Source organism: Diachasmimorpha longicaudata, chromosome 1 (assembly GCF_034640455.1).
Source record: "Diachasmimorpha longicaudata isolate KC_UGA_2023 chromosome 1, iyDiaLong2, whole genome shotgun sequence".
Lineage (NCBI taxonomy): Eukaryota > Metazoa > Arthropoda > Insecta > Hymenoptera > Braconidae > Diachasmimorpha > Diachasmimorpha longicaudata.
Genome location: NC_087225.1, coordinates 12592585 through 12613965, shown reverse-complemented (window position 1 = coordinate 12613965; position 21381 = coordinate 12592585). Strand labels below are relative to the sequence as shown.

Here is a 21381-nt window from a genome sequence, read left to right as displayed (position 1 = left end):
TTACGAAATAAATTGAGTACCTGATTCAATTTTCCAGCAGGAGCTGCTAACTTTACCGTAATTAAAAAAAAAAATCTGCTGAGAAAAAAAGTTGGTAAATAGCACTTGGCTAATTATTCAATCACGTAGCTAGGTGGTTGCACGTTTAATAGAGAAAACAGCGATGAGGGGTGAGCGGGGGACGAGGAAGTGTGAGAGGGATTGAACTGGAGGGACGAGCCACCAGGGCGTCATTGCAGATTAAATTCTCGACATTGAACTAAACTAAAACACAATTATTCCTCAACTTGTTTTGCATATCTCAGGACCACATAATTAGAAGGGTGCATCTGGTCTCTTTCTGTGAAATAATTTAGTAAACTGCGAGGAGTAAACAATTTTCAGGACCTATGTGGGTATTATATGATATTCTCTTTCTTCTATAGTTTTAAAAAATATTATACGAAATTCGTTCCTCCTTAAGTCGCATCCAAGTTTTTCTTCCAAAAGGTTATACTGTAATTTTATTTTTATTGTTACGATCGGAGGTTGCATTTGAGCTTGTTCAATATTTTCTAGTAAAAAGTGCAGATCGAATTATTTTTCAATGGCTTTGAAAGGGAATTTTCTACATTGCTGTAAACGTGTCTGGACTACAGGAGTTTACTCCTGCATATAGGATAGTAGGAGACAGCCTATGGCATTTAAATGCTATTCAATTACCCTCGAATTATAGGTCGTTGCACTGAAATTCTCGGGCGCCATAGTTACCATTGCCTTTTCCTTCGATGGTTGTGCAAATTACGGGGTCGCCTGCGGTGACGTGTTTTCATTCTGTCCTAACACACAGATAGCTATGGTAGACGGGAGTATAGCGTGTCTAATGAAGACTCCCGCGAACGTAGAGCAAGTTATCCTTCGTCGTGTCCTTCAATCTAACCGACCTCGACACGCCCGCCCATCTCAGAAATTTTGCACGATGTCGAAGAAGGAGATTGCGGAGATATCCTGCCCCCGGCTTCCGCAATTCTTCAGACTCCTAGGGTATGTCGTTGAATTTAATGAAAATTGTAATCTTCTCTGAGTCGTTTTCATGGAGTTCCAGTCGATGAGGAAGCGATAGCGACAGTATTTCCGATTGATTTTGGAGAGTGGAGAGAATTTAACATCATCAACTCACGAAAATTACGTTTTACGTGCATTTCATTTCAGTAATTTTGTTGAAAACAGAATTGTTTGTATATGTTGAGAGAGCGAAGGATTAATTAATTACATATGCATGCTTGGATAAGATCTAAAGATTGAAGACCAGGAAACCAATCGTAATTTTTTGATGTCTAGCTTGAAGAGTGTGCACATGTATATCTTGTACGTATCGAGCTTTTCCGTCCTTCCGACGACAATCATTTTTCACTGCAGACAGGATTTTATATAGCATTTCGCAGAATATTATTAGGTGACGCAATTTCAGATTTTCGACCTGAACTTCAGTCCTTTCGCACGACAATCGAAGCAAATCATTGCATTGAAATATAGTTACATCAATTGTTTTTCCTGGGGAACAATTCCCTCTGAAATTCAATTGAAAAAGCTCACGAAAATGGAATTATTGACTGGAATGTCCACAATGGTTTCCATTCCTCGATTCCGTTATCTCAATATCATGCAAATACGCAAATTAACGATTATTCGATGAAAATTTTGCAACCAATAATACTTTCGACTCTCATTGAATTACGACCGGCATTTGCAAATTGAACGGTTTTGGAATCATGCCATGTCATCGTGCTGAATGTCAAGCCGCGTATGAATCCTCGCGATTGGTACGTATTTGGTGAATTATCATTTTCACTAGCTTCCTATCCAAATCCAATATTTGGATGTTTGGTCTCTGGTCACCGCTGAATTTCCGGCTCAATGATTATCATTGTGTCTTTGGAGGATTGATGCGAATGATTTTTTTTTAAATCTCAATTGAGGTTTGCAATTGAGGAACGCTTTTAAATTTAATGTGATGTTTTTGTTATCATGTTGATTTTCGAAGTAATCAATGATGTCGGGAGTCATTAACGGCATTACGACAATTGGTTATACTCCCTTTGTGCGGGATGCAGTAATTTCTGTGTTATCGATTTTATTGTTATTGCGAGTATGGATGTTTTTAGAATATGTAATGCGTTAGTAAAATTAAACGGGGATAATTAGGCCAATATGATAAATTATGGGGAGTAGCCGAATTATATTTTGAATTATCATATCTATATATTTTTTCAATAATCTAATATCAAGTGGGAATTTACTAATTAGAAATCGATAATTTGTGGAATGCTGAGTACATACCAAAAAAGATTAAAAAAATATTCAAGAAATAATTTAGTATTTAAAAAGTATTCATAGACAAGTGTAGGTCTTTATAAATGGAAATTTTCTTTTTATTTTATGAGTCTTTGTCAATAATCCGATATTAAAACTGAAAACTCCAATAGATATTTAATATTTAACTATAAATATTGGAAAAACTGTCAGTGAAAAGAAAACATCAGTCGTAAATTATCGTTGTACTATAATACTTTATTGTATTACTCTTGAACAGAGGGTTCGTTTTATAATAGACAAAGAGCGTGGTGCTGGTAGATAATTCGTTATATTTTATAGTACCACAGTAACGACCGAAACTCCTGAAAATTTTGTCCCAAATATCCGATAAGTTATCCTCATTACTTCCACCCTGAAATACACAACCCCAGTGACAACACGAAAAGTGCATTCCAAATAACCAGATTTTCGTTAATTTGAAAACTTGACTCCGGACAAAATTTGTCCTACTACATTATCCGGCAGGAGACATACGAAATTGCAGAAACACATGAAATCCGAGAAGTTGGTATATTAAACCCTGCGCCCTGTCCATTAATCTAAATTTGTGAAAATGAGATTACAAGATGAGTAGACACTGCTACTGTAATGTCAAAATCCCCCCAATGGATTCAGCCTCCCCTACTCTCTCAAGAAGGACAAATACACGAAGTCAAATTTAGAAAATCAATGAACTCTACCAACAGGCATCACCAATGTCTTCATATAATCGAACACTTTCAACAATTTCAGCATTTGAATGAAAATCTCAGATGGATATTGACAGCGCTTTCTCATTATGTTATGGTAGACGAAATTTCAAAAGACGATTGAAATTATTTGTAAGTATTTATCTTGACGCCCTCCCGAAAATGTCAATTTTCATGATTTTCAAAAAAAGTGAAGATATCTCTAGTCTACTCTAACGATTCCCAATTAATTTTCAGGCGAACCACAATGCCGGCATTAGTTTAAAAAAAAGTATCTCCTCCCCTAAAAAAACAAAAATCTGACATTCGAAACCAAAACCCAATGCACCCAAAAAAATGAGCGTATACATTGGAAAGTTCATTCGCTCCATTATCGGGTTTCTCGAATAGGTAAAAAAGTATGAATAACGGTGTATACCAGATGGTGGACATGAGGCAGACCAAGTGGTTAGGAATTGCTGCTCACGTGTACATATTTATCGTCGAAAAACGAAGTTCAACGAATGAAAAAACAAAGTTGAAATAAAAAATCCACACCAACATATCCAGTTGTACAAGCTGGAGACCAAGTAAGGCTCATACCTGCAGGAGGGCAAGAGAGCCGGTCTGTTGCCCTCAGTTTTCGACGGTGTTATTTGACAGTCTTGCGCGCACTGGGGTTTTCAAGCGTTTTAACCGGCTGGCGCCGTGCTTGAGTTCAGTCGACGGCGCGCGTCCCTCCATACAGCACGTACAACCCGTAAAGTGTATCATAAACCCCCCCAGTGGTTCGGTTGTCCTATTGTACGGGCCAACGTGGTTGCGTTAATCGAGGTGAGTGTTTGTTTACAGTCGAAATATAAGGGTAGGAAAATAGCTTTTGCACTAAAATTGACAAAGTAGAGTTCAAATCGAAGTATAAAGGAAAGAATTATTATAGTTCGGAATTGTCAACTACCTGGAGATTCAACCAAGATGAGAAATTTCAGCGAAACCGGTTTTAATGATCATAAATCGGGATGAAACGATTTGCAGTAATATTTTGCGTTCCGGGAATTTTCTGTAGATGGATTAATACGTTGAAATGAAATGTTTTGAAACTGAGCATCAATAACTGTTCCCTGAGAGAGAGATTCAAAATAATTTTCTAGAGACGTCTGTTTTGGTACAAGGGGGTTGTCATCGGCGCCCGGCGGAGTGTTTTTGTTTGCAATCCAAGCATAAGGGTGGAAATAGCATTGTGTGAAGATTTATTTTGCTTGCCAACTGCGGGAGGTCTTGGGACTCAGATGAGATGAGGAATTTCAGGGAAATCTGCTCCAATAAGTGTAATGGGGGTGAAAAGTTCTTTGTCATACTTTGTTTCGCTAGATTTTTTTGTATTTATATGACCACCTGGTTTAGAGGAACAGGGGGAGCTATAATATTCTAGAGGTGTCTTCCGCGCCATAAGAGGTTTGTCAGTAGTGTCTTGCTCTGGGTTTAGTTACATCCAGGTGTTCTGGAGACATTTGTACCATAATAGGTTCGCTACCTGTCCCTGAACGGATGTTTTCCGGCAATTGAAACGAAAGAGCAGAGAAATACAAAATCGTATTTGATGATTTCAACAAAGAATTATCAGCAATATCTATTTAATGAAGATTGTAGACGAAGGGTGAGGATTTATTATCATTGCGATCATTGCTTATCAATTTACACAATACACTAATATACTTTTCGTATTTAAATCTCGGTGAGACACAAGCTCCTATCCATTATGTTGAATCCTAATTCATCTCAATTAATTTCACTTCATAATAATAGTATAACATAAAAAATAAGAATTACAATTATAAAATTCATCTAAAAGTAGATTACAAATTTCCTAGCACCAGTATAGACGTACTATTTATTTAAAAAATACAATTATTCGCTAGTTGCACCATCTTTCACTGGCATTCAAACATCCATTCGCTCGGGCGAATTTTTAAAGAATTTTTATACCACGGGATATTGATATTTTTTCGTTCAAATTACTCAAATATTTTTTTTTTATTTCTCAGTGCTGAATGACTCGGGGGATAAAAGCATGGGGGATACCCATCATATGGAACCAATATGGTGTGCCTATGTCGGCACTCTTGTGCAATCAACCAACAACTAATAACTCCCTGCGATCCATATATCGGTTATTGACAATTGCATCCGAATACCCTTTACATCTATTCGCTCCTCGGTATTCCATGATTTCCATTTGACTAAATAGAGAAAAGGTAAAAAGACGAATGAAATGTGAATTTTTTTTGGCGGGATTCATCGCGTGACAATTTTCGTAATTATATTATCCAAATCGGCGCGAATGGTGGTAGCGAACATGACCCCCTGGAATGGTGAACATTCGTTTTAATTAAAACGAGGGCATACTAAACATGGGGTCAGTGGTCTCCTCTCACTCCCACTCTCTCTCTCTCTCCCCTTCGTTCGTCGTATGAAGTGTCAGTGAAATTCAAGAAAAATATTTGAAGTTTTAATTAAACTGAGTATCCTCATCGTCTGCAAACGTTTTTAGATGTTGCAGGAGTTTTTTGGCAATTCATGAAAAGATATGGAGGGCCTTGTAGAAAACATCTTCACGAGATTGTGGGGTTGAGGGGGAAGGGAGGAGGAGCAACCGGTTGAGGGCTTGGGTTCAGCGGGATTTTCGCCTTTTTTGCAACTGACGGAAGCTAACCGTTTAAATGGTCTTATGATTGAATATTTATTCAAGATTTATCATTGGAGATTTTCTAATCTCATAATATATTCATAAAAATGAGTGCCATGTTCTTTTTTCTGATAGTAGGCATGAACGATTTTAAAAAAATCAAAAGGACAATTTTTCAGATGATAAACAATAACAGTATGGTTTACTGAGAAAAGTGACGTACTTTTTATTCTCTTATAGACGACGAGACTCCACAATTCCGAGCAGAGGACATATTTTCCACCTCATGAAATACGAAATTTCCCGGTGAGTGAACATTTGTTTCTTAATATTCACAAATAAAATTAAGGTCAAAAATTGAATTATTATTTCCAAGCAATTTGAGAAGAATTACAATAATGTTACGCCATCAGAGGACGTAATTTCCTTCTGCATAATTGAATTTTTCCCTTCACACAAGATATTACTCATTTAATAACATTTCATTCCACGATGACGACTCGGATAGTTAAATTTGCCACAATTATCTGGATGATTTTTTGTCTCCATTATTTCTCTCCATAAGTAAACATTAAGCATCATCATTATTCAATTTCTCCAACGGTAATTGGCAATCACTGATTTGTTTTTCCCCCCTGCAATTTGCCTTCATCTTATTCTCAAATGTTTGCAAAACATTCATGAGAGACCACGAGTAATAAATAACAGCAGAAAATTGGTTAGAGCCAAGGAATAAAGTATTATCGTTCTACCATTTTTCCGTTAGTAATTTTCATTCCTCCAAGAGAAACGTCGATTAAATCCATCCAACTTCAGCATTACACCCAAGAGATCCCCCAAGATCTGAATTTCAATTGATATGATCGAAGCCACATCTATATACTCCATCAGTGTCTACTCTATCCCTAGTTCGCTCTTATTTCCCTCGTTTTGATCGTGACGTTCATGATGCGACCCATGAATACCAAAAAAATAGGAATGGGGAGAGAGCAAGCCAAAAGTATCCCTGTGCACTCAACTTGGAACTTTATGATTGGAAAAACTGCGTGGGTCACCGGCGAAACGGCCAACTTTTTCCATTAGCCCGGACGGGACATGTTCCGGGTATCCTTGATGCCAGATAGCTTTCGGTATCTATTGGCCCCGGATCAGGCCAAAGCTTTGCCAAGCGTGTGAGTAAACACGTCACATTGAAATTGCACCCTTGGGATTGAGGTCGTGCACCTCATTTAGAGGAAATGTATGTGATTTTTTGAGTCACGAAGAGATAAACTAATCAGCAACCAGGAAATGTCTCTTAATGTACATATGAGAAACGTATAGAAATTCCGAAAAAATTGTGGGAAATTGTTTCTGCCAGCCAGAGATTCGTGGAGTGAAATTGCGATTAAATAAATAATATTTTTCACGGAAAATATCCGTCGCTTGATTTTCTTCAAAAAAAGAGCTTCAAAATTATATATTCTACAATAATTTCCATAAATTGTTCAACTCTATAATTCAGAAAATTTCAAAAGGTGGATTTCCATTAGAATCTTTGAATGGAAATCATCTTCACATATCATGGGAGAGTGGAAATGCGTCCCCCATCAATATACCTAAAACGAAAATATCTCTAGAATGCGAATAAGCATTGTTTGAGCAATTTAATAATTTGAAAGTAGTATTCCAGCCCGATAAATTGCATTTTCCACCGTGAAGTATTCCCCAACCCTCCTGGCGGTAGTTTTAAGCCTGGGAGATCACCCAGGGATCCAAAACCAGCAGTAACATTCATTTTCCACGACTAAATTGCTACGAGTAAAGTCAGGGCTGTAACAGCTTCAATTTCCACCATACCATCTCCCACATACACGATGAAAAACAAAATTTGTCGACTTACCTCTTTACGTCCATCCATTCGCTCTGGATTCAGCCATAAACTCCAGGATCCATAAATTCGTAGATAGAACCAGCAGGGATTTTCATCTTTCTGCTTTGCCTTCCCCCATTCTCCAGTCAATGAAGAATGCCGTGGATTTTCATCAGGGCCATAAGCGCCAGTACAGAAAATGTATGAAGTGCAATTATATAGCATCATATTAGAAATATTCATTTGAAACAAACGACCGTGAGGCAGCGTTTTGAGGTTTACCATCATAAGTCAAATATAACAATCTCTTTAATTCTGCTTTTACCACGAAGTGAAACGATTCTATAAAAACAGTTCGGGAGAGCTTTGTTTCATTTGAGGCATTCACAACATACCTCCATAAAGTACTAGTATATTCCTGTTTGTTTTTTATCTAGCTCTGTTGAATTTTATTTCATTTCACCGAACAATTTTTTGATGGATGCACTGGATTTAATTAAATTACTCTCGAAATTAAACGTCACAATTCGTAAAATGGTAAAATTGAATTTATGGATATTCTGTTATCAGTGATATTGGTAACTGGTCTTATATTGACCGAAAATGCAAGCTTGAAAGTAGTAGAAATATAATTTTAATTTTTAAGATGAACAAATGAGGGACTGAGTTTATGTTCAATCGATAGTTTTCTTCGTAAAGGTAATTCGAATGATAAATAATACAGGCAACCTGATTTCTCCTTTCAAATCGATAAATCACCCACAACACGAGCATTTCTTCAAAATTCCATTGTCAGAGTCTCTGCTGTAAAGCCTGTCACTTTATCCCCCTCGTGCAATCACTCTGGACAATTGGCGCTCAATCCTTTCCACCTCTCTGTCACCCTCACTGCGGTGCTACCAGTGCTCCTAAATATTTGCTGATCGTCACACTGTATCATTACAAGCCACATTCAACAGAAAACACTGACGTTCAAACGACTGAACTACCCGCATTTCTAAATCAATAGTCACGGTCGAAATACTGGGGTACTTTTTGCATATTTTATTCAAGCTAGGTGACAAAAATAGCTACTCGCATTGTCCTTCATTGCAAGGTGATAAAAAAACAAATAACGATAATAGACACTGACTCTGTCTGACCGAGATTTCTAAAAAACATTGCAGTGATTTGGTGAATAGAATTTTTTCCAACAAAAGCTAATTACACAGTATCTGCGAGTTACAGGATAGATTTTTATTGGTTCCATAAACAGTTTTCTTATTTCTCGTCATTTAATACATTGAAAAATTACCATTATCGTAACATTCAAATATAAAATATAAAAGTTTCCATAACAGTGAACACTTCTAGATTAGTATTGTCTCCTGTACTATCCTTTTTTTTTCATGGAAAATAAGGAAATTAAATACCAACTTTAAACCTATATTTTCAATTTTATCAATAAAAATATTGCTCCCTATAATTACCGCATCAGCTTCTAAAAGTATCTTGATTAATGTAAAAATGATTTACAAAAATTTCTTGTGACAATTTGTGGATCGAAAAATGACCTAAATGAAAAGTAATATATTTTTTTATACTTTCTCGCTTTTTCATAATTCACTCAATGTAATGCACCATAAAATTTCAATCTCATAACATTTGAATATAAAAAAACAACTATATTATAAATTCACCCCAAAGTTAAGAATCCTGGCGATGAACTACGTCCGCAATAGTTCTCTCCTTCATTAAAAAAAATAAATTTCTAATAAAATCAAACCCAGAATCAACCGAGGAAGTTAATGTAACGATAGATAAGAAACAGGGCCATCAGTCTTTGTAATTCCACCGTACATTCGTAATAAGCACCTTCACGTGAAATCAAGCACCTGATAAAGTACAATTTCCATTATTTAACGTCCGCTAAGCACCATGAGTAGTGCCGCGGTGAGCCCCGATTCTCCCAGAATCTCAAGACTCAACCCATCAATGTATCTGTTTATCTCCCCAGACCCCTCATAAATCAACTGTCCTCACCGAGCAAAAAAATCTCCGTGATTATTGAGAATTCTTCAACTTATCCTCACTATCACCATTAATCTTCTCAGTCTCCTTAGCCATCGGCTTAAGTGCAACATCATAAGTATCTTCGTTTTTCTTCCTCCCGAGACAAGTCGTGAAACAAGTATCACCGACTCCAAACTTCTCACCATCCTCAAGGCTTTCAGGCATCGGTTGTCCCGCTGTTTCTGGCAGATAGAGAGATAAGAATCCTGATACCAATGCAATCACACCAAAGGTAACGGCAGGTACTCTGGGATCCAGTGAGTCTAGCAGTAAGAACATTGGAGTTAGTGAACCACTCAACCGACAGCACATGGATCCAATTCCCAATGCAGTATTCCTCAACACAGTTGGAAACAATTCGGCAGTATAATTATAGATAACTGCGAATGAAATAGCAATACAAGCTTTCCCCAGTAGTACTATTGTCGCAGCAGCTGTGATGAAGCCGACCCTTAATTAATGTCGCAACAATACAACAGGTGCCACCAATAAGCATGAATGAACTGACGAGAGATCTTCGTCCAAGACGATCCATAGTGACACAGGTGAATATATAACTAGGAAATTCAACGATTCCACTAAGAGCTATGTTGATGTAAGGATTTCCCATCAAAGCACCGGTACTCAACGAGAGCCCATAGTAGACAATTGAGTTGGCAAACCAATTGAGACAGACGTTTAACGTTTTTTTTCTGAGATTAGGTGTCTTGAAGAGATCTATCGCACTGTAGTTCCCAGTGGAGTCCCTCGAGGCCTGTTTTGCTCGATTCTTGGACACATATTTAGCAGTATCGAGTACAGTATCATCGCCGTTCATCTTGAGAGCTTTTTGGACGATCTCCACAGCCTGTCTACCACGGCCCTGGGCCCACAACCATCTGGGAGACTCATCCATGAGCCACCAGTGGCCAATCAGGAGGGCAGAGTGTGCACCGTAAACGATTTGCAGCCACATGCGATCCTTGATGAAGGCACCCCAGAAGGCGACAATGACAAAGCCACATGCGAATGCCAGTTGAAACATCAACCCGCATACCGTTCTTTTCGATGGCCCCACTAGTTCCATCGTCAGCACAAAACCAGTGATGTAGGCTCCAGCAGATCCAAATATTCCATATAAGAATCTCATGATGAGGAAAGTGGAGTACTCGGGCACCAGAGCAACTAGAATTCCCAGTATCAACTGGTTCGTCGCGGATATACAGAAAATAACTTTCCTACCGTATTTATCAGCCAGAGTACCAAGTGTCACAGCACCAATGAAAACACCGAGCATGTAGGAAGACTGAGCTAGTGCACCTTTCCATCTTCTTGAGCACACTAAATTCCAATCCATGGCCCTTGAAGATTTGTAGTGAGTAGTATCGTACACCCACTCTTGGCAGTCCCTCGTTTTGTTATCAAAGTCCCTGTAGTGACAGAAGTCCAGACTCATCGGGATATTCTCAAATGTACTTCCATTGCTGTATAATTTGAGAGGCTCTGGTACATTCTCCCAAGTCAAATTTCCACCAAGTTCCTCCCGCAAACCTGGTACAACACATTTGTGTGATGGTACAGCAGCCACAGTCAGCAGTGTCAACATATGTAATCCAGCTGTCAGACCTGCAAGCACATGCAGCGAGTATTGCCATGCTTGATACTTTCCAAATTCACCAAGATGTGACATCAACTCCTCCAAATCTGTGTCAACACTCGCCATCGCCGTTTTATTTTCGTCTGACACAAATCACTGAATGCCACTCAATCAACAGCGACTGATGCCGATTGATCAGAGCAGATTGTACCCCACCGACTGGACCTCCACAGTGTTCAACAGTCAACTGGATAACTGGGTTAGTAACCTCCCGTTCGAACAAACGCGAGCGGAATGACGTGGGTACTACTCCTGAGTTGGATTTGAGGAAGAGTGGAGACGGTCTAGCTGATACTTTTTTTTTTAAACTCACTTCACATTCGGCCTTCCACGATCATTTGTCCCACTCCTCGGTATTTCCCACTCACTCCAACAGCTGCACGCCTTTCGCCTTCGAGTATTTCTGTTTTCTCATTCGGTGGTTAGAATTGTTGGCTGCCCGTCTTTACATAGAGTATGGTTTATCATGAATATTTTCTCGATGCTTAGCTGGTGTGATTGGAACTTGCTGGTTTATCGAAGTCACATGACTAAGGGTCGAGAGGCCACTGAACTCATGCAGCACAGCCTATTGTCTGGAATTTTAACGAGAGATATTTTCGGTGGTTTTCAGTTTGATGAGGATTAGTTGATGATCAAAGGTCGCGGTGGATGAATGGATCTGCGGCATTAAGTGCTCCCAATTTGGTGAAATTGGTTGAATGGATGTGGTGTTTACTGTCGGGTTATTCACTGCGGCTACTATCTAGTAATTAAGTATTTAACGGGAATGCATATGACAATTTAGTACCGAGTTGTTTATACATGGAATTTAGCAGGTACTGGATTCTTTAAAATTGTGTTAATGAAATTTTTAATTCAGAGATAATAGCATTCAACAGGGATTTTCATTTTTAGGAACGAGGGGGGTTAAGGGATGAAATTCAGAGGTGACTGAAATATAGAGGATTTTTGGACGAAATATTTGAAAAATGGAAATTCTATGGTTGCACTCAACACTCATTAATGTGCAAATATCGCTCGATGCGGAGAACGTAATGTGGTGGGGTGTTTGAAATCATAATGAATGGCGAGTTATAAACCCGTGTTTTCCGCATTGAGCGCAAAAATATCAAAAATTGTTTTAGAAACTTTAAAACGAAGAAAAAAATTCTAATCCTTGCCCAAAAATGTTGAATGATTTATCAGTATTTTTCCAAATCCTTACAAATTTCATAATGTGATGAACGGGTAGAGATTAGAATGTTATAAATTATCTCTTCAGTTCTCGACTTTCGTTTTTTATCACCAGGAAAATCCAAATCACGACTTATCTCATAGCTTATCTCTGTTTTTCTCTCCCTATCTCTATTTCCTCCCCTGACAATGGTCGATGCTCTTGGAGGGCTTCGGACCGAGATATCGTACTCCACAAGGCCGATGAGTGGTTTAGTACTTCAGGGACAGTTGTACTCCAATACACTCACTGTTGAAATCCCTTTTTTCCGGTTTCTCAACAACTAGTGGTATTCCGAGTGCTCTCTACTCGTTCCACATATGTTCCGCAATTGCTCTCTTATCTGTCACCGCCTTCTGCCCTCCCACGTGACCCCGGTAGTGCGCGTGGGAGAATCGATTGTGGGAATCCTCGAAAATCGGGGTGGACGAAAAAGTATTGAATTGCCGATTATAGCTAGCCAATTTATTCTTGTAATTTCGATCGCTTGAACCGCAACTGTCACACTGAAGGATTGCGAAATCTTAGCACTCACTGTGAATTTCAGGGCGACGTCAGTCAGTTTGTCAATTCACATGTTCTCTCTTGTGATATGGATGGAGGAAATCGATCAAAATCAATTGGATCTTCCAATTCATCCTCTTAAATTAACACGAGGGAATGTAATTTCTTTCTTCTGTGACACTTCGGAGCTTATGTTAGATTTTATTGTATAGAAGACAATTTTTAATACTTTAGATCAAATGGCTCCTTATCTTCTGGAGTAGTAGAAAATGTCTGACCGAGAGATTTCTTCTCTCAGCGTTGATGCTATGTTTCGGTCAATGTTCGGAAAAAACTTTCGTTTCTCAGCGTTGAAGGTTCGATAAATAGGGTGAAAATTCCAATATTTAATCTGCACTTGCATGACTTTATCGATTAAAGAGAGACCACGATTGTCAAGTGATTTTTCAGATATGATGACACATGTTATAAAGCGAAAAAATAGTGCTTACAGCGGATTGTTCGCCGTGAATCAACGATAAACTACATTTTTCATTTACTATATCGTCAAAGTGTCAGTTGTTATCGAGTTGATAAATTACTGTCTAAATGTTCATTATATTTCGTGTTACGATCCATTAAGTAGATTGGGAAAGCATTGAAGAATTGTTTTATGGTTTGTAATGTTTTCCTATTAGTTTCTCATTATGTCTCATTATTTTTTATAATCCCTCCCCTCTTTATAGGGGGTTATGACATTTCATAGCGCCGAATATTTTAAAAACGTCGTGGAATAAATTTAAAATAATCTCCTGACCGTAAGAACTGCGATAAAGTAATCAATATTACAATTATCAGTGAAGCACATGTGACACTTTATTAAATTCTCATCTCCGTGTATTGATTTACCATCGTTTCTCAACCACCGATAACGAATATACCCCGGGTTAAACTCCAATCTCATCTCTCTGGTATCGAAACTTTTTCAATTACATTTTCCATTGTTTCCCCCCATATTCCGCAAAAAACTAGTCGAATGATTTCGAGTTTCCCCTTGAAATTAACAAAAATGTATGACACGTATGCAAAAGATAGGAATTGCTTTCAACCCATTAGGTTGATGTGTAAAAGGGGTGATAGGGTTTATCAACGATCACCAGGATTATTATTCAATACCTCGGCTAATATTCATTACACGCTCTAGTTTACATTAGCCGGTTTAACGAAATATCCGGTCGAAAGGCCTAGCAGGGCACATGATGCATCGTCAAAATTATCCGAAATATGGATAACAATTCCCGAATAGAGCCCTAAAATATTAGACTGTCCCTCTGGGGTGATATATTAAAACCATTTATTTGAAAAGTTTGCTATCATTTTCCGAGCAGAAATCTCTCGCAATTCACCTGCATCTAATGAGGTTTAGATCCAGTTCTGGTCAGAATTTCTATACAGAGAGAGTTGGCAATTGAAAATTACTCTTTGAACATAGTAATCAAGGATCATAGATGAAAAAAATCGCGCGTTTGACCAACCACATGCAGAGAAAAGGTCAATCAAAATTACCTGGAAAGTTTCGTAATTCTGGAGACAAGTATCTCCCAGATAAAAATTGTTAAATGACCTTAAATTTTTATATAACAGTAGAGAAAAGTTATATGAAAGTCATTAAATTTTCGTGGATGAGTGCGTAATTTAATTCTAATATCATGAAAAATTTAGATTAATTTTGTAGATTTTCTCTGAATGACAAATCACTGCAGAATTACCAAACTTTTTGGGTAGTTTTTAATAAAATTTTCGCTCTCTGTAATTATTATATAGTTCTCAGATTAAAATTGAATATATTTCGCTTTTTTCCATGGTCTACACAATAATTGTTCCAATATTTTCTTCTTGAGACAGATAAATGTAAGTGGTAATTGGCAAAGAATGAAATTCAATTAGTTACACTCGTCGCAGGTATTTCGCGGAAGTTTAGAGTTGAAGTGTTTAGGGAAGTCATTGGGAAATGAAGAAAAAAAGTTAGATGAAGATTAGTGGTTATACTCACACTATCCGTGACGACTCGAAGAGAGACTGGAGACGACTGACAGCTGTAGCCCGTCAAGCAACTAGAGGTACCCACACTCTCTGCGGAATAAATTAAAAATCTTGAGCAACAGCATAACATTTACGGAATTATCTGAAATCAAATGAAAAATAAATCAATTATGAATCTGTTGCAGCAAAGTAAACAGCAACTGTGTCATTGAAAGACGCACTATTTATTCTTATGAATTAAGTGGATGACGTTAGGAGGTCGATACTCGCGGTTTCAAGTGATTTGTTGACCGAAATTTCGTGGCATGACGTGAGGATTTCTTCAACTTACAAAAATATCTTTTTATTTGTTACTACAAATAGAGGGGGATGTAGCTCTGGAATAATTGACTTTAGCAGTTATTTGTAAATTCTGGAAAATTGTGGTCCCAACGCCACCTAAGGAACTTATTTATTTATTCACTATTGTTTATCAATAATCGAGATCAGAAAATTTCCTTGGCTGCAGTTGGTAACGCAGTAGTGTTTAATTTTTCCTCCAGAGAAGAGGTCTCAGCTCATTAGCAAACTGAGTTTTTTTCAAGTCGAATTACAATGTTTATTCTTAGTGTTTTTATCGAACTGAGAAAACTTAATTTCAATTAATTAAAATCGCGGGAATCGCGTTCTCCCACTTTTTTTCATCAATAACGAGGTCTTTGAATTTTATTTTAGAGTCATACTTCTCTTCCTCATTTGAGAATATTTAATCCGAGGATTTGACACTTTCTTTGAATAATATGAGGAAAACTCGGATTTAAACGATCAGAATATTCAGTAGTCGCTTGAATTACACGTGCGGCCGAACATTCACATGTTGGATTTCATCCAAAGAGGAGACTTTTGTTTATTTCATTTGTGATTACTTGGAGTGATCATGACAAAGTCAAACAACAAACTAAGAATAGTCTGTTGTACTAGAAAACGGGAATTACTATTTATTGCCAATTGTTGAGATAATTGAGTAAAAAAAGGAGAGGCTGTCATCAGGAAATACATTGTTGATTCAAAAATACTCTTCCAGCTACACAAGAGGAAAATGTAGATATAATTCGGTGCTCATTGCCTCGGTAAAATCAAGAATTTCATTTTTTTCCCCGTCTAAATCAAAATCAATATCACTGTATTGCACGGAGCAGTTAAAATATCGGTAAAATTGGAAAAAATACAAGCGCTTTTTCTACAAACTATCAGCAGTCTCCTTAATAGCCAGATCGATTCCCCTGGCAATTTGTTGCGCCGTGGGTCTTCAATTAAGACGCGACCTGACTCTCTCCCCCCGGGATTTGTGACCTCCAAGCGTTTGCGTGTGCACATTGCAGTCTATCGTTACCCCACTCTCCCCTCGAATCTGAAACAAATTAGGGATTTTGATCATCGCTGAGTCCATTCACTTGTAAACATAGCAATTATTTTTTATAAAAATTGTCTTCTCAAACCTTACGGCACAAAATCAACCGAAAAATAGTTCGAAAAGTCGATTTCAAGCGCGTCGACGAAACCCGAGGAAGTCAGAGTTATTTTCGTTAGATAAAAATGTTTCATTTCAATGAAACTCGAGAGCAAAATTCCATCATCAAAGGAATAAGGAAATCCGCTTCAAGTCGGATCAAAACCGTTGCACTCTAATGGGCCAAGGTTCGCATTGAAATATCACCAGAGCCGTCCATTACCGTAATCATTAAAGCGGTTTGATATTTTTTTTTACTCAATCAGGATTATTACGAAGTATCTGCATATTTCGAGGAAAATCTCACGATATAAACTATCCGCAGGATGCAAAGAATCCGGAAGAAATCCGGTTTTTGCCGTATGCAAAAATGGTCTTTGAATTTTTCCCATATTTCATCCTGTTTATGTTTACATGATATTCTCCAGGAGGATTCGTTGAAGGGATTGGATCCGAGGTAATCTGCAGGTGTCGTTGCCAGATATATTCACGATGGTCATTCCTCGCTTGGGATTTTACGATAAATATAAACACAGATTCGATTTGCAGTGACTCATAAATAAGTCACCACTTGACACTACTACTTGTTCTATTTTTTTTTAAATATACAAAAGTTTCGGTTGGGATCAGCGCATAGGACGAGGTAAAATATGTTTCAAGAATTTCAACAGGCAATTGGTGAATTTCGGGTATTAATTGGGTAAATTCTCCCCACAATTTCGCTGCATACATTTGATTTAACATTTAATAGAAAAATATCCGCCGAAGAGTAACATTTTATATTCTATTGAGATATTTCTGACAGGCATTCCACGCCATACATTCTCCATAAATTAACTTTAGCGGTTGTTTTTATTGCATTAAAAATTTTAATACAAAAAAAATTACGAACCCATGGATTTTTATAGAAATTCTCGTTGCAAAACGAGTTTGTCGAAGCATCTTACGGTATTCTATAATGGAAACCCTGAGAAACGAGAAGAAGTGAGAAACATTTTTGCTTATAACTTTGTTAACACAAAAGCTCGATAGAACAATTCGGGTATCATATAAAAACAGAAAAATCTATTGAATTTGCACGTGAAGAGATGTTAATAAAAATACGATAGAGTCCCTAGCGAGTGCCCTAGATTGCTCTATTGAATTTTCCTCTACGTGTTGGTTCATCCCTCCAGGAAGCAATAGACTTGGAAGCCGTTCGACGAAAGTTCCTTATTTTTATTACACGGTTGAAGCGTCAATTTATTTCTTAACGGGCAATTATGAAGCCCCAGGCGGGAAAAAATAAAGTTGAGTTATCAAGACAGCTCGCTTCGCAGATAGAATTCTCGTTGGACGAAGTGGAACATTTACAGGTTATTTATATGTAAGAGTTGACTGATTAATCAGAGGAATTTTAATACGGGCCTTTCACCTTTCAGTTTTTGAGTTCAATGAACTGTTGGGTGCTTGACGACGGACATATGCTAAATGATGATTATTATGCGACGTGGAAAAACTTGTCAATTCTAGACGCAGGATGAGGGTAGACTCATCATCATCCTGGTCTAGTAGCATTTACCTTCTATATTTTTTTTTCGTTCGGTGAATTTTTCGTAGACTACTACAATGAAAGGGCTCTGTGAAAATTCTGATTTTGGCAGGATATGAAAGAATGGGCTTACAAAATATTTTCCATCTTCATTTCCCTCTCATAATTAAAATTGTGACAAATTTTTTTTTGTAATGTAATATTAAATTGCATAGGGGAGGTGCATATAATAATCTTTCAGATCAGCGAAAAATCTAAAAGCCTTAATGAAAGATAGAGTTTAGCAACAATCCCGGCTCCTAATTAATGAATTAATTAAAAAACTGTGACTCGGCAACGGATAATGCACGGATAATGAATCCGCTTTGAATTGATTCATACTAATAAGGATGTTCGTGTAGGTGCAGAGGAACAATCGCTCTTTCCATTCGGTACCGCCCTCCATAAAGCAAACTTTCAATTTTCGTCGCATTACGATATCAAATAAAATTCAAAAGAGCAGCAGAAAAACGCTAGTAAAATTTACGATGTGGATCCTACTGTTGGCATGGATTGCAAAACCACGAAAATTTGCAAAATGTTACAATTTACGAGTGGTTTGTATATTTGTCCCTGTTGTAAACAGATATTGTGTACATTTCATGCCTATTGAGTTCAGCTTATTGATTAATTCCATAATTGCAGGGAGGTGACGGCTAATGAATTTAAATCTCTTTGACTACACTCATATATTAATGAGTTGGTCGATAAGCATCTACACGCCCATTTGATACCTTCCATTATAAGGCAAATATTTAATTTTATTGCATTAAGGTATCAAATAAAATGCAAGCAACAGTAGTAGGCGTACATATTTAGCCCTATCAGCATGGCTTTGCGACATGGACGGAGCTGATATGAATACCAAAAGAGCCGACAATATGATAAATTCAGAGCCAGTCTAGGAATTTAAAATTTAAAAAAAGACTACCGGAAGCCTATGGTGTAAACTCAAATTCAGAAGAAAAATGAATATCTCTAAAATAGCACCATCAGATCTCAATGAAAACATTTTAAACGCGACATATCTACATTTATTCCCAATTAACAAGAAAAATTTTAATTTTAAACACTCGATTATTTGCACAAATGTAGTACCCAGTATTGTGGTAAAAATTTTGTTTATTATTTTTGACTGCAATGGGATATCTACATTTTACAGTATTTATTTTTCATTTCAAGATAAGGAGCACCGCATTTCCTGCTCATGTGTATTTTCTTTCCATCATTTTGATGACACGTGATCGATACGTAAATCGATAAGAGTTTGTTCATAATATTGGGAATTAGAATTTTACAACTTATAATTTTTGTAATTAGTATAACTTTTGGAAGGTAAATATCCATTCTAGCTACACCTCTCCACACGTTATGAGGCAAATAATTCATTTAAACAACAAAATCACTTGGCAAATATTAGTAATGAATTTTACGCAAAAAAGTTCTGGCTTCGTACCTTGTCAATTGTCAAAATCACTCAATATTCTGATTATCTCGCATGCAGTGAGCGGAACTCAATGGCAGCATAAACCCGACATTCCATAAATGTGAAAATCAATGCCAATGAAATTTTCCCGAAAACAAATAAAAAATCACATCCTTGACATTCCACACCTCACCACATATTCCGTCGCCGGTGTGTCGCGTTCATTCCACTGAATAATAAAACTATATGAAAAAAAATCCGATTGTCAGAATTTATACGAAAGAATATTCACTGGCTGCTGCAGTGTGATTTTACAGCGACGTTTGCATGGCCAAGTGGCAGCGAAAGATTGGATTTTTAACGAGAAAAAATCGTATCCATCAGGTGGGGTGAGTTTGAGGAGAGCGCGGGAGTGCCGCCCGGTGAATGATCCAATATGCTTAAGTGGATTCCAGATCGATCCGCCCTTTCCACAAGGCAAACGTCCAGTACAGCTGGCCCCTCCATTCAACTACACACCGATCCCCTCTGCACCCCGTCCATCACAGCCCTGAACTTTCTGATCCCAGTTGAAATAAGAACAAAACAAAAATCAAGCACAAGTTAAAAAAGAAAAGGATAAACACCATTCGAGATTATCGAGCGAACTCATTCCCTTCCTCACCTGAGTGTGTAACTTTTTTTTGTCTAACTCTCTTCCACTCATCAGGGGGATGAAAAAAAAGCAACGTTATAACTAGAAACGACCCAGACTTTTTAATGAACTTCAACAACTTTATTAATTAAATTCTGAAAATTAATTACGTGAACAACAAAGGGCAGGGGAAAAATGATGGTAATTTGTTTGTTTGTTCCTGCACGGAGAATAGGAAATTACGGTATTTGTCCGAGTACTGGAACTGCCAATGGCACTTGTTACATTGATTGCGCGATTTACTTTTACGAGCGTTTCGAGGCGCGTACACGCCAAGGTAGTGGAGTATGTGGGGTGAGAATGGAACCATCCAAGTGGATAATGACAATTGCCCTGAGCCGACACTTCATCAATCTCTCGGAAAATAGAGAAAATCATTCAACGAAGGTAGGGGAATTGCAATTTTCTTGGGATATGAGATTCAGAGAGGAAATTATTTGGAATTGACGAGTGGGAAGATTTCTTCTGACGATTCTTCCAGTCACTGTTCAGGCCTTTTGCCAAATGAAAATTCCATAAACTCATAAAATAGAGAGGAGATACTGGAGCAGCTCTTGAGAAAAGTATTTGCCTCCTCCTCCTTCAAAAAGGCTGACCCTTGTCACTGAAGTTTATTATGCCCACCCTTTCATGGATTTATTTCCTCGAGATGTTTCTTTTCCTGAAATTGTAACTGTCGTTTCATTTACGAAAGCTGCAATGAAGCCAATCTCTTCCTCAAATTAAGTTTTCTATAAAAAAGATTAAAAACATAATTTTAAAGTTTTCAGCCATTAACTGTGTCAATTAAGGTGAATTATCCCAATTTGGAAAATTAATTAATTGATTACCATTATTGCGACCCAGTGACGTTGTTTGTGGAATCATTTTTATGGTCATTGATCGCAAAAGATACTCCATATCCCCTTCAATGTCAGATGAATCGTGTATTCTACTCGCTAAATTCTGCGGTCGTAAACAATTCAATCAAACATTTTATATGCGCAGAATGCTATTCTCTCAATTCCAAAAATTTAATTAAATATTTCGTAGCACTGGAACTATTCATATTGAATTTTAACCCGGAAAAATGTTGACCAGAGGAAAAATTAAACGTTGGAAAACAATTCTAAAGGTCTCCGACTATTTCCATCTATTTTAAAAAGCAGAATTTTCAACTAAAAATTTAATAAAATGGTGCTATTCGAATAGAAAAAATTTCCGAAATAATT

The 21381-nt window shown here is 37.4% G+C and overlaps 3 protein-coding genes and 1 long non-coding RNA gene across 4 annotated transcripts in view; 2 read left to right on the top strand and 2 right to left on the bottom strand.

The window, feature by feature from the left end:
- Nachralpha4 (nicotinic Acetylcholine Receptor alpha4) overlaps window positions 1–8626 on the bottom strand; it is a 157442-nt gene extending 148816 nt beyond the window's left edge. Inside the window, exon 1 of the mRNA XM_064135078.1 lies at window positions 7592–8626. The gene's annotated coding sequence lies outside the window, so the exon portion shown is untranslated. The remainder of the gene's footprint in view (window positions 1–7591) is intronic.
- Window positions 3780–21381, top strand: part of LOC135169657 (aminopeptidase N) — a 29915-nt gene continuing 12313 nt past the window's right edge. The window contains exons 1-2 of the mRNA XM_064134844.1: window positions 3780–3857; window positions 5950–6015. Coding sequence (XP_063990914.1) covers window positions 5996–6015 — 20 coding nt within the window. The 5' untranslated portion in view covers window positions 3780–3857; window positions 5950–5995. The remainder of the gene's footprint in view (window positions 3858–5949; window positions 6016–21381) is intronic.
- Window positions 8777–15070, bottom strand: LOC135169765 (organic cation transporter protein-like). The gene is given in 3 exon segments (XM_064135059.1): window positions 8777–10057; window positions 10059–11824; window positions 15002–15070. Coding segments are annotated over 2 exon segments (1710 nt in total). The 5' UTR covers window positions 11316–11824; window positions 15002–15070; the 3' UTR covers window positions 8777–9604.
- On the top strand, window positions 17372–19531 carry LOC135169903 (uncharacterized). The gene is made up of 2 exons (XR_010300266.1): window positions 17372–18607; window positions 18696–19531. It is a non-coding gene; the product is annotated as an uncharacterized LOC135169903 (long non-coding RNA).